Source organism: Carassius auratus, chromosome 12 (assembly GCF_003368295.1).
Source record: "Carassius auratus strain Wakin chromosome 12, ASM336829v1, whole genome shotgun sequence".
In the NCBI taxonomy this organism is placed as follows: Eukaryota; Metazoa; Chordata; class Actinopteri; order Cypriniformes; family Cyprinidae; genus Carassius; species Carassius auratus.
Window position 1 is genome coordinate 11314850 of NC_039254.1, and position 14758 is coordinate 11329607.

The 14758-nt window shown below is 35.8% G+C and overlaps 1 protein-coding gene across 3 annotated transcripts in view; it reads right to left on the reverse strand.

The window, feature by feature from the left end:
* The window catches only part of LOC113111835 (supervillin-like), a 73961-nt gene that overhangs the window by 49383 nt on the left and 9820 nt on the right, over nucleotides 1–14758 (reverse strand). Inside the window, exon 1 of one of the 3 annotated variants that reach the window (XM_026276966.1) lies at nucleotides 11164–11252. The exons of 1 other annotated variant lie outside the window; for it this stretch is intronic. In XM_026276966.1, coding sequence (XP_026132751.1) covers nucleotides 11164–11191 — 28 coding nt within the window. In that variant the 5' untranslated portion in view covers nucleotides 11192–11252. Of the gene's footprint in view, nucleotides 1–8569; nucleotides 8706–11163; nucleotides 11253–14758 lie in introns of those variants that run through there. One more of the 3 variants, XM_026276977.1, reaches the window with a different exon arrangement.

Genomic DNA, 14758 nt, shown 5'->3' on the forward strand with positions numbered 1-14758 from the left:
GTTATATGCACTAGCAGCTGCATACAGTGGATATGTGTTTAGCTTTTAGGACAGCTGAAAGGGCGAGAAAGTAAGATTCCAGTCATCTCTGAGCAATGACATATCTGTGGTACTGAGAGAAAGAAAGAAAGTGGAAAAGCAAGATCTCTGCCATGGGGAACTTAACTTGCCAAGTCATATTTTTGTGCTAAGTGCTCAAAGGAGAGACAAAAAAAATTGACGACGTGTGTATAGTAGAAAAATCATTCGATTTATGGACTCATCAGGTATTTCCCACTCTGTCTTCCCAATATCAACAGATGATGCTGTGTGTTAAATAGGTTTAGATTTTTCATTTTTACTATCCTGGTCCCTGTGGTGTAGGAAAAAACAACCTTCCTTGCTTGAGTTTCTTCTCTGGAATAACGATGAGCTTCAAAAGAATGACTCTGACCAAGCGCACCTGTTAGCTCCGGGGTCCAAATGGGATAAAATATTCAAACCAGCAGCCAAATGCAGAAATTCTCGTGTAATAAAGTCACACATCTGTGAGGAAGACATTGAATGCTGAGTTATGGCGGAAAAGATGAAAGTGTAAAGATAAATTATTATAATTATTATAATTTCAACTGACTGTTCTCTATTTGAATATTTTAAAATGGCATTCATTCTTGTTTTCACTATTATCAGTGTAGCTTAATATTGTGAAAATCACAAGAACAGCATTTATTTGAAATGGAAATCTTCTGAAATATTATAAATGCATCTACTGTCACTTTTGATCAATTTAATGCATATTTTGGTGCAAGAACTAACAGACATAGGGCCCTAATTTCTGCGATGCATTTGCTGTATAACGCGGAATGTTACAGTATTCGCCATTTTTTAGTTGAATTAATCAAAAGAAGGTCATTACACTTCAATCAGATCACAATATGGACTAGTCTCTGTAAACATTTAGCTGCAGAAAGACAATTTAAATATGAATCTTGCATGTTTTGCATTTATCTGTGTTAAAGAATCATGCAAACGCACGGTTTCGTTTAATATACTGAAGCTCGCATCTCACCTTTGGTGATTTCTGCATCTTTCCTCTCACTAAATGAGGACATAAATACATAAACAACAGTCACTTCATAAGCACTTTACAGTTTCATTTGAGCAAAACTAGCATAATATCAAATTTAAAAAAGGCATTCACGGCAACAATTCAAAATAAAAGTTCAATTTAATTTGAAGGCATTGTGCCAGAAATTTTTCAATACTTAAAAGGTTAATAAAATGTATGTTTTATGCCTTCATTTGATAACCAGAAAATTTTAATAACACTAAGGCTATTGTAATAATAACTTGGAATAAATTAAGTTGTTTTAATGCATAAAAAAAGACATACTAAAACACAGAATTTGGTAACAAAATATAAAGAAAGAAAAAAAAAAACATGCCATAGATCCCTAAACATGTCATTTTTGTTAAACTTTTGATACATTTATGTGATATTGTATAAGTTTCATGATTAACTAATTAGACATGCTTTTTAATTAATACAATTTTATTTAACCTTTAAAAAGGAGTCGTCATATCTAGATGCATTAACAAGGTCAGTTTTGAAGACAGACAACTGCACTTATAGATGTGACTGACACACTTTCAATAGAGCAATTTCAGTAACTTAAAAATTTTGGAATGTTCTTCAATTTCATGTGAATTAGCAATTAATCCCATTTTTGCACAATGTCCTTGCATCCCATTGACAGTTTTTCCATGGGTGGGGTTAAGAATGGACCTTCATGACATTGAACATGTTCTAGAATTTTCCTGTAAACATAACAGCTTTGAGTGAACTAAATGTTAATATGAACAAATAACTGAAGTCAAGCCCTTATTCTAATACTGTGATAGTGGCAAACAATCTAAGACGTCATCCATAACACAGGAAAGGCTTACAGTCAACCTAACGTTAACTATGGAAATATAAACCATATTTAGCCTAAACTAAGACTTACAACCACATTCTGCTGCTGTGAGAATGTATTATAAATGGACATTATAAATAATATTTAAAAGATTATTTTTTTTTTTTAATGGCCACTGGGATACAAAAATGACTTAGGGAGGCAGTATGAAGTTCACAAGGTATTGGACAATAAGAAACAGGCCAGTGTGGAATAAAGGAAGAGTAGACAGCAGTAGAGAGAACTTAACCTCATTGTGCCTTCAAGCAAGCAGAGCATTTAAGCACTCGTGTACATGCAGAATGGCATTTGCCCTGCACTATTTCTGGCCTATTATCCTGACTGCAATGTTTCCACTGCAATACTTATCATACTCATCGACACACAAACAAACGCCCTTAAGGATGCCCTGAGACTGAGACCCATCAAAAATCTAGAATGTGTCAATGAGTGTCTCAAGTGGCCATGGAAAACCAGCTGCTGTTGTTCTTGACAATCACATGTGCCAATGTGCCAATCAGTGTCTGAGGGAGAACAGCCTTCAATCACAGACCATGATTAGGATATCAAAGACATTCCAGAGACTGAACTAATATCTAAAATATCAGCACTTGAGTCCCAGTCGGGATCTAACCAAAGCCCGAAAATAGATGACATCACTGCGTGACACTTATGAGGGCATGTGCACTGCCTTGTCATTAAAAATAATGTAATCTACTAGTTCCTCTGAGACTGGTTTGCTTTCTCAGATGACAAATAGCACAAATATGACATCATCCCTTGATCCAAAACACACCATCTAATGACACGGTCTTATGCACATGTGTTCAGTATTTACAGCTCAAACTGCTGGGCTTGGATTAACACCATCTGCACGCTACAGTAGTAAATAAGGATTAAAGTGGTAAATGGTGACAATAAACTCAAGCAAACAGAAATAAAGAGGAATTATGAGACAAATTAAGCCAAATGGCCATGCAGTGGGTCTAAGCTTAAATCCAGAGTTTAAAAATCGCATGTTAGTCTAAGAATGGTTTTCTTTGTACCAAAACATTTCATAAATCTAAGCAAAGAGACTTGGCCACGTTTTTGGTTTGTTGAATTTTAACATCTATCATCACTTAAACAGTACTGTAAAATGTCCCAGGGAAGGCAAATAAACAGATTAAAAATAAATGGAAACATGTAGGAAAGCCAGGGGAAAATATCTGATCCTTTTAGCAACTAATTAAAGTCCGGATAGTTCAAATACAGGGTTGGGGAGTAATGGAATACATGTAACGGCGTTACGAAATCAGGATACAAAAATCCAGTAACTGTAATCCGTTACAGTTACGTCAAAAAACGTAGTTATCAGATTATAGTTACATTTTGAAAAAAGGGGGAATAATTTCAGGATTACAATGGTTTCATTTAAAACTAAATAAATCAGTATTTTGGCATAATAACACTATATTAAGCGCAGCTTGATTAATGACTCACGCAAGTCACGTGTGCCACCCGCTGGTGCATGCACAAATAACAGCTGTCTACAATCTCCTCAGACGCAGATTGAATCACTGCTGCAAAAACGCGTTCATTTCATGGAAATTCCGCTGCTATTTTGTTTAAAAAGAAGAAATTGCAAACAACGTTGTACAGTGCAAACTGTGCCTTCCAGCAAAGAAAACACTTTCTTCATCGAAGGATTCGACATCCAACCTAAAGAAGCATTTGCACTTTTAAAAATTAGTTTTATATTTGCAAAGATAAAAAAATATATATATTTCAGAAATACACTACCTGGAAAAGAGTTTACGATAATCTGACTTTTAGTTTTCTAATTCAACTAAATTATCTGCTACAGTGCCATGAAAAAGTTTTAGCCCCCCTTTCTGTTTTTAAATTTTTTGCATATTTGTCACACTTCAACGATTCAGGTCATCAAACATGTTGTAATATAACACAAAGATAATGCAAGCAAATACAAAATACAGTTTTTAAATGATGATTTCATCTATCAAGGGAAAAAAGCTGTCTAAACCTACCTGGCCCCATGTGAAAAAATTCATTTCCCCCTCCTGTTAAATCATGAAAGAACTGTGATTAACCACATTTTTTAGGAAGCAGAGTTAAATTGAACTGATTTCACCTGATTACTGTCAGACCTGTTGAATCAAAAAATCACTTAAAAAGAACCTGTCTGACAAAGTGAAGCATTCTTAAAGAGCAACACATCATGCCACGATCTAAAGAAACTCAAGAACAGATGAGAAACCGGATCGTTGACATGTATCAGTCTGGAAAGGGTTATAAAGCCATTTCTAAGGCTTTGGGACTCCAGGACTGCAAGATAATGACAAAAATTATCATAAATGTCAATTATTCCCTTGAAATTAATTAATTTTACAATTATTAGTTTTTACGATTACAATTTACATTTAATGATGTTTATACCATTGTTTGAAACAACTGCACAATATATTTTTATATGAAAATAAACGCGCTGAAAACACTAACTGAAAAACTTTTACTGCTTTTCTATAGTATCAAGCCTAAAATGTCAACTATACATCGGATTGGTTTCTTCTTTAAATTATATAAAAAAAAGTACAAATATGAATGGCATTATAAATCTTATACTGAAACTTAAAGCAATGGGAAAACCCCTTAAGATAACATGTAGAAAGAAGAAAAACGCATCTTAAGATCGCAGAATAACATTTAACATGATTAATTGCCGCTTTGAACGATTACATAATTGTGGCATCCGTAATTGTAATCACGATTAGAAATTCAATTAATTGTGCAGCCCCTACTTGGAACAGTGGTGAACCTTCCCAGGAGTGGCTGGCCTAACAAAATTACACCAAGAGCACAACGAAGACTCATCCAGGAGGTCATAAAAGAACCCAGAACAACATCTAAAGAACTGCAAGCCTCACTTGCCTCAATTAAGGTCAGTGTTCATGACTCAACAAGAAAGATACTGGGCGAAAATGGCATCCATGGGAGAGTTCCTAGGCAAAAGCCATTGCTGACCAGAAAGAACACAAAGGCTCATTTCACATTTGCCAAAAAAATATCTTGAATATCCCCAAGACTTTTGGGCAAATATTCTGTGGACTGATGCAACAAAAGTTTAACTTTTTGGAAGATGTGCGTCCCGTTACAGCTGGTCTAAAACCAACACAGCATTTCATAAAAAGAACATCATACCAACAGTCAAACTTGGTGGTGGTAAGTGTGATGGTCTGAGGCTGCTTTGCATCTTCAGGACCTGAACGACTTGCCATAATTGATGGAAACAGGAATTCTGCACTCTATCCTGAAGGAGAATGTCCGGCCATCAGTTTGTGACCAAGCGCACTTAGGTTATTCAGCAGGACAATGATCCCAAACATACAAGCAAGACCATCTTTGAATGGCTCAAGATGCTATGGCTGAGATGCTATGGCATGACCTTAAACAATCCATTCATGCTCGAAAACCCTCCAATGTGGCTGAATTAAAACAATTCTGCAAAGAAGAGCGAGCCACAATTCCGCCACAGAGATGTGAACGACTCATTGCCAGTTAACGCATGCTTGATTGCAGTTGTTGCTGCAAAGGATGGCACAACCAGTTGGGGACAATTACTTTTTCACGTAGTGCCAGGCAGATTTGGACTGCTTTTTTCCCTTAATAAATGGAAACATTATTTTCAAAACTGTATTTTGTATTTACTCAGGTTATACTATGAGAGTTGGGTTTCCAGGAGCACTGGGCCTCAGAAATATAAATATAAAATTTGATCTGCTACATTCAGAGTTGACGTACCACATTCTACAGATCCAAGGTAGCTTATTTTGTGGATGCCATATTAAGTTGCTGTAATAAGACTCAAACAAAAAGGTTAAACTAATCAATTCACATTTTTATATACGTTCCTCATTTAAAGCCTAAGATTCCATTTATATTAATATGCAGAGCCTGAAGCAGAATGTCAATAATATGCAAAAGGAATCACACTACATCAGTGAATCAATGCTTCACCCACGTAACTGATGTAGCAGAATGAAATCTCAGATTGTAACAGAAGAATGAACTGATGACCCGTAGCAGCATTCTGCTCCATTTAACCAGTATGACTACAGTGCTTGATATATTATCAAATTCCCGAGATTGAGAGGGACTGGTAAACGATCATGGAGTCCTGTTTCAACCACTCGTTGGTCACCTTAGTATGCAGCAGGACAAGGTCAGAAAACTGTCCACTCATTCCACATTACATTTACCTAAAATTACCACTCACTCACTCACACAGACACACACACGGACACACACACACACACACACACACACACTGCCCTACCGCTGTCCTAAAAAGGGAATGTGCTTTCTGAGTGGCTGACTCTGGGTCACTGCTTTTCTCTTTCCCTTGTCTGAATGGCTGGGCTGTGTCAATGATGTGACTGTACCTTTATGCTGAAAGCACTAGGAGGTTGTGTGCGCACCCAGTGCATAACCCTTACTGAGTATCTAGGGCACCAATGACAAGTCACCTTCTAAAGAAAGCCAACAGATTTAGCCATGGCTTTCAATCCCAGCTTAAAGAAAACATAAACAAGTGCCAGTATGTACATAAACAGAGCACAATATTAACGCACACAAAAAGTATTTTCTGATTGTTGCTATAAGGGCACTACTGTTCAAATGTTTGAAGTCAGTAAGATGTGTTTATTTTTATACTTTTATTTAGCAATGATGTATTAAATTGACCAAAAGTGACACTAAAAGACGTTAATTGTTACAAAAGATTTATATTTGAAATAAATGCCATTCATTTGAACCTTCTATTTATCAAGGAATCCTGAAAAAAGTATTATGATTTTCACAAAAATCTAATGCATTATGTCTTTGACATTTAAGATGCTGCGTCAACTTAAAAACAGTTCAACTTTCTAAAAAGCATCTCAAGAGTCCCATGTTCTGTTCCATTCCGCGTGTTCAATCTCTTTTGAAAACAAATGTGTTCAGATGTTTTTAGTCTTCGGTATTATAATGCTCTGAGCTAAACACTCTGCCGTGACGAATGTGAATTTTATTATGCAGTGACAGAAAGCACAGAAATTCATCCTTAAGCCAGATAATAAGTCATTGTTAGCCAGTTAAGCTTAGCTAAAGCTAGAGCGAGTATATTTAGCATTGGGCTAGTTAATTTACAGCAAACACGTAAGCCGGTCATACTATTAAGGACTACAGACACAAATACTCATCCAGTGGAAAATGATATTTTGGTGTGAAAATGGAGTTAAAATATTTACATAGCTTAAAAGCTTATCCAGCAGTACAAAATGCGTTTTCACGTCCTAATCACATCTGACTGCATATGGATTCAAGCATAAAAGCCTAATTTCCTCTTCTGACCTCATGTTGTACAGAAAATATTGTTTGTAATGTGTATCTGCCATTTGTGGGGGTCTATTTTGGTCAAAGTGATGGAGAGAGAGCAGGTGGGGTCACTGGACAGCTGTTGAGCATGAGGCTTCGTTATTTAGGCTTCGTGCCCACACACACCATTAAAGGATGAACAACTCGGCAACAGAAAGTGCTCAGAAAAACACTATGGTTATGTTTGAAACTTACATGAATAAACTTCTTTTTATTTTACCAATTTGCTTAGTTTACATTAAATTAAAATGAGGGAACTGATAAGTACAACAAGGCCATAATTTAATAAAACAAGGAAATTAGCAAATTAATAAGTAATGGAAACATTTTTATTTGTTAGCTATGGTTTAACAAAAAAAATATATATTTATTTTTTATCAATTAAATATTACATTTAAATAAATTAAATAATAAAAGAATAAAACCAGCAGGAAAATTCTTCATTTGTGGCCACAATAAATATATTTTTGTTTGAAAGTAATGTGCAGGGCTCCGTAAAAATGTCATTAGTTGACAAAATTGACAAAAAGGGACATTTTAAAATAAATCTACTCTTTTAGCCACTCCTTCAGACCCTATTTTTATTCTTTCCACCAAAAAGCCGAACTGAACAGCAATATCATAAGTAGTAAAGGACAAATCTAGGATCAGATGAAGGTATCGAAACAGGCATAATGTTATGCAAACATCTGTATACATTACTTGGTTTTAAAACTTATTCTATATTCATCATTCTACTATGATGTTAAAAAGCTTTCAAAGCAACTCCAAGCAGATCAATGAATACTGTACACACGATTTTCCTAGAATAGTAAGAATGAGTCATTAAGAGTTTAAGGAATTCGTCAGGAATGGGAGGCAACAAATGCTCTTTAGGATTCAATACCACTTAGTTCAGCAGTCTATTTAAGCACTTTCTGTCACTGTCTTTCCATGTCTGTCTCATATCAAGGATCACTCAGCCTTAATGGACACTGCATAGTCTCTCTGAACTCTCAGTCACTGATACTGACCCACTTTACTTACAGTAAGAAACCAGATATACTGGGATTCTGAGTTCAGTTAACATACACAGACTAAATCACAGGCTAAAGAGGACACAGAGTGCATTCAAATTACATGCTTATTCATATTTCACCTTTCTGAAACTATCAACAACTTTAAATAACAGAATAAATACGAGAATGAAAAAATGAAAAAGACAATGTGTCCAAATAACTTACTGTAGCAGTAATGCTTGTATCAGATGTGTCTCACTGGGGAAAGTGGACTACTTTCACTGCATTTCAAATCATGAAAGGGTTAAATACAGAGTAGAACTCAGGACAGATGTATTCGCTGCTCTTCCAAAGAGATGTATCGGCTCTGGAGAAGGTCAGAGAGCGAACAAGCAACAGGAAGAGGGGAGGACAGTAATACTGGCACACACACACACACACACACACACACACACAATCTCCCCTTCACTGTCAATCATACCCCCTCTACAGGAGTACTGTGCGGCAGCTAAAGCTTCATGTGAAGACAGACATCAGAGGCTTTCAAATATAGCACGGTGCTTTCCCACCACAGTCATGCCATAGCAGGCCTCACAGATTGGCAGGGAGGAGAGTAGTGGATATGTGATCCTGTGACATGAAAGGACAAGGACTAAGTGAAGTTTGACACACTGATGTGATGTGTTGGTGAGCTAAAGCATGAATGCAGATCACTCTAATATAAGAATGGATTGTAACATTGCAGGGATACAAGGTTTTATAAGGAGTCTAGAAGAAAATAACACACAAGAGATCACATTCACATATTAAATTATATGAAATAGTATTATCTGCATAACCATTTGAAATTTTGAATTAAGTGAATAGAAGTTTCAGAATACGTGCAAACAAATCAAATGTGTCTCCTGTGTTTGTGATCGGCAAGATTTTTGAATGTGCCTCTTATGCTGCTTACCATACAAGCATTTATTTTTATCAAAAATTTAGATAAAATTATAAAATGAAATGTTTTTCTGTGATGGCAAAGCTGAATTCTCAGCAACCATTACTCCAGTCTTCAGTGCCACATGATCCTTACTGGTGCCAAAGAAACATTTATTATTGTTTTTGTTGAGACCAGGATACTTTTTGTCAGGATTCTTTGATTTAGAGCCAAGAAAAAAAAAATCACGGAGGAAAAATATTGGCTGACTGATTGTCCTGGCCGACATATAATCTAAATCACTAGATTGGAACTTACTGCTGTAAAAAAAAAAAAAGAAGGTGAAAGAGAGATATCCAAGTTGTTTCCTCTCTAAACAAAACCAATGTGCTGTGTACACTAAACCCAAAGAGGGATCTCTGGAGATTACATGATGACAGTGTGCAGGACGGAGTCTAGGTGTCAGGGTAAGATAAAACAGATCATGGCTGTTTAAGATTACTGGATTCTGTGTAAGAGTGAGGAGTAAAGAAGAACAGCAAATAAATGTTTGAGAGAGAGACACACGTCACACAAATTACACAAAGAGAAACAGTGAAAAAAAAGCCAAGACCCTCACCTGTGCTGAGCTCCTGAAAGAGATCAGAGCTCCACCTAGTGTCCCTTCTCAAACCCTCACACACACAATCATTTAGCCTACAAATATTTCCTTTCCATTTCCCTATTGCGCTCATAATACACTTATTGCAATTAAGCTAAGTAAACAATTCATCAGTAACCTTTGAGGAAACTTAACTTTGGACTGAATTAGTCAACAGCCTTTAGTTTATCCAGCATTTTACAACTCAATGTTTGTGGGCAGAACTTTCTTTTGGGGACACCCTCAATAAGAGAAATAACGATTTCCTGTAATTTATGTTACGAAGCACATTAAACTACATAAAAGTATACAGAATGTCCTCATTTGGATAAGTAAATGCATGTTTGATTTTACGTAGGCTAGATGCCATCAAATAGAAATTCAACTGATGAGGACTATTCAACTGTGTAAAATCCAAGAGACAGAGGAGTCCAGTTTTCCACACTCATTTGAATTTGTCTTAACACTTCGACAAGCTGCTATTAAAGATAATGAGAATGTGATGCGTCATTGTCCACAGAACATTTTTTATTTTCAGTCCAATAACTACAGTGCTTGAACATGCTTTATCCAACTAGTAAATAACCAGAAATAACAAAAATGAGCAAAACTATTTCAATGCAACAAACACAAACACTCAACCACTCCGTAATCAACACCTTGTTTGTGCATGAAAACAGGCTTTAAAAATGTAGCTACATACAGTAGAAGTCACTCATCAGCGCTATGATATTAACTGTTATTCAGCTTTACTTTTGTGGCTCAAAAAGGTTTCAAATGATTCAAACTACTAATGGCAATGTATTTTTGCAGCAACCTTGGAGCCCTGAATCAAGTTTCTCAGTGTTACTGAGAAAAAATAGAAATCTATGATTAGGCAAAGCAAGTTTGGCAGAGGATGCATATTTATGGGAGAGAGGGAACAATTCCCCAACCTCCTTCACACACACACACACACACACTTTATCACAGAGAAAAAAGAGAAACAAACATGCTTGTATATGCCTCATTAAAATGGGCAAAACCAGATGAGGCTCTTTAATGTATTTCTTAATCCTCTCTGACATGCTAAACAAAAAGAAACCAGACTCCAGGCAGAAAGTGCAAATATACATGAACACAGACTCTTATTGTGAGAGCTAAAATATAGACCAAACAGCCCAAGATAGAGAATTCTGGATAAGCTTTATCAGCATAAGAAATAAATCTGCACATGACAAACAGAAAGATACTATACATTGAGCCAAAATACTTTACCTCTCAACATGATTTCTCCCTTTAGCATTTCTTTCTCCTATCTAGGAGCCTTTAGACCATGCAACTGACAGAAAGACGATCCATCCTGCAAAGACTGGGAAGAAGTCACTGTAGAGACAGGCATGCCAAATGGGATGGTCTGAGAAGGACTGGACAGCCCAGTGAACTGAGAAACACGTGACATGAACCCAAAACCATGTGGTTTCACACCAGAGAAGCTTTACTACCACAGGGTTTTTTTTTCTTTAAGATAACACTTTATGACTGGTAAGGAGCAAGAAAGTAAATCTGGAAGAAAATCAAGTACAGTACCCAAATACAGACAGTGGACAAATGGTTACATTGTAACAAAGTTACAATGGCCACCCCCAAACCATAGGCACAAAAGGATAACGAAAAGCTGGCCAACTCATCAAGAACTCAAATGAATGGAGCTAACAGTTCATTAGAGTGCTGCAGTGTTGATAGAAACATAAATCATGATGAAAAACTTTTAATGAGGGTACGAAGTAGGTCACGGTAGGAAAACATTTCATATAAATAACATGGACAACTGCCTGCCTACACAATGAGTGTAGACTCTTTATTCATAAGGACATCTGTATCTTCCTTTTTTTTTTTTTTTGCTTTTTGACAATAATAACTGGACAATTATTAGACTATGACAAAAAAAATCAGTTGAATAGACAGTGTAATTGATATTCTACTTGGTGAGAATTACCAGCATTTATCAGCTGACCCATATTTATTATTACCAATTTTAATTAGTGCTTAAATACCAAATTATGTTAATAAAAAAATAATATTAATTATGGGTCACATTAAGAATCAGATTTTAGGCTTGACAAGAAATAAACAAAAGTAGTCTTGAATCTACTTATATGATTAATAATTATTCCTCTTAAGAGGGGAATAATTATTGTTTTTTCCCAACCCACTAATGTTTCAAGCTTAATGTTTGCAACCTTTTCTTCTACAAGCTTAAGTCAGGTAAACTATAGCTTGACATTATTATAGACAGTGGGGGGCAGAATCAGACTAACAGTGTCCCTGGGTATCTGGGTGAATGCCTTTCTAAAGGCGAAGAGAATGTGTGAAAAAGACATTTGTATCCTCCCGTCCTCTTTCTATGTCTTTCCTCAGGCATTTTTTCTATCTCTACCACTCCATCCATCAAATAAACCATGGAGACTTATCTCTCCATTACTGCATTATGTCTGACAGATATATTGCAAAGATAATGCCTAAACTTTTGATAAGCACCACTGAAAAGAAAAGTCAGTGATCTCAAGTAAAACTGTAACAAAAATGTGCCTCATTTCCTAGGCACACATTTAGAAAAGTGCCCCATTTCCTATACACATTTGAGCAACTCTAGTGTCAAACCGGTCAATTAAAGTCAGGATGATATGTTTTACCAAATTATAGTGTTCTGACTGGTGTTTTAGTTTGCTTGGAAAATTACTCGCACATAGCAGGGTCCAAAAGTCTGAGACCATACTGAATAAATTTCAATGTAATGAAAAAGTATTAGACTATAAGAGAATGCATATCTCTCATACTTTAAGATGTCAAAGTGGGCACTGCATGGGTACAGATATATTTAAATAACTACACAATTTACATACACAAATGAATGAATAAATAAATAAATATAATTTGCATGTACAGATTGCAGGTTTTTACAAACTTTATACGTGAATACCTTGAATGTCAAGTAGCAAGGAACTGGTTGTTTTAAAGAAACACAATTGAAGGTATGTATGTAAATCAACAAATAAATGACTTGCAAATGCAACAAAGTTTTGTGCCAGGCTACTTATTGTGAAATCACGCACCTGATGGAATGACGCACCTGACGGAGCACCCCTATTTGTTACACACATCATTTTGGTGTCTTTGGAAAGAAGACCATTTGGGCTTCACTTTTTATCAACCAGATTTGATAATGCTCAAAAATATAAAAAGTTATAGACACTGAAGCGCCCTGAATTTTTTTTTTTTTTTTACCACACTGAATTTTTTTTTTACATTTTATATAAAAATACATGAAATTAGTCCTGGAGCAATCTAGAAAATTAATGGGTTGAAAGTCACATGTCTCGTGAGTTTCCATTTCAAATCTGAAGATATAATGTAAAATGAGATTCCTGCAAATATTTTTCTGAGACTATGTCTACACATAGACATTACAGAACAGGAGCTAAAAAAATAAATAATAATTCAACAAACAAATTATCATAATATATTGCTTTATACACAAATATAAATGTATATAGATTTTAAGTTGGAAAAGACAATCAGTTACCACTTTAAGTGAACTTTAGTTCCCAGAACATCCACAAGATGGACAATATTGCTGATGCTGAAAAAGAAGGACAGATGTACAGTTTTACGGGATGACTGAAAGTTAATTCTTATGTAGCAAAATATTTGGCCAATGGTGATTCTGTTGCCAATGTGTGCATTTGACACATGCATTTGCACATTCTGGTCTTCTAGTGAAAACGCAGTAAATCATGCAAGCCAGTATGCATATTAGACCTAGTAGATCACGACAAATCACTCACTAGCACCACCATAATCCAAAATTCACTGTGTGTGAATACTAGCTTACATGTCCTACATCTAACAAATGAATGTTGAAGTAAGAGTACGATTTTAAACATGATGGGGTGGTTCTCCATTACTCTATATAAAAATGTGTGCGTGTGTGTGTGTATGCAATTTAACATGGTTTTAACATGGGTGGAGGTTTGATCTCCCTCCAGATCTGGCTTTTTGCACTGTTACGAAGAAAATTCTGAGGGAAGGCTTAATTGAAAAATCATGTTCGCTCTCTTTCTCTCGCTCAAGCACAGGCTGAACCCATCACCTCTGCAAAAAAAAAACAAAAAAAAAAACAGCCTCTTGCCTCTTTTCCTCTGTGACATATACTGTGCTAAGGAAGTTTAGTGCCATTTGCAGAGGCAATAGTTTGCAGCTGACAAGGCCATATAAATCATATCATCAACTCAAATATACAAATAGATATGAAAAACAGAGTTGCATTTTGGAAAGACAAATACATCCACAACACAGCATGCAGAAGACAACCAGAAACAAGATGTGTGTGTCTAAAGTGTGCTGGCATTTGTTTTTAAGTGTGTCCTCATGACGTCCAGGGATTACTATAACCTTAGGTGAATGCAATAAAAACTTAGATCAAAAAAATGGCAATAAAGGATCTCATTCGCATTTTTGTATTTCTTGGCTTACTGATTTCACTGGCATCATTTACTTCCAGCTCCAATAAATAACAGAAACAAAAATCATCCATGTAAAAGTTCCGCTAATGAAATTACTGCTGACTATCTGCCAAATTCGAATGATTTTGCTCAGAGCAAAAAAGGGCTACACTATCCAGCCAGGAAAAAAACTGACACAACTGTGCCTGCATATTCCATGTTAAGAGACTAACCAAATGCAATTTGCAAACCACACATAGTTTAACAACTGTCTGGAGTTGTTAACTTCCATCACGTGGGCAACAATGTTTTAAACAAATGCAATTGCATAAATGTAAACCTCCTCAATGCATCTTAGAGTGAATAAG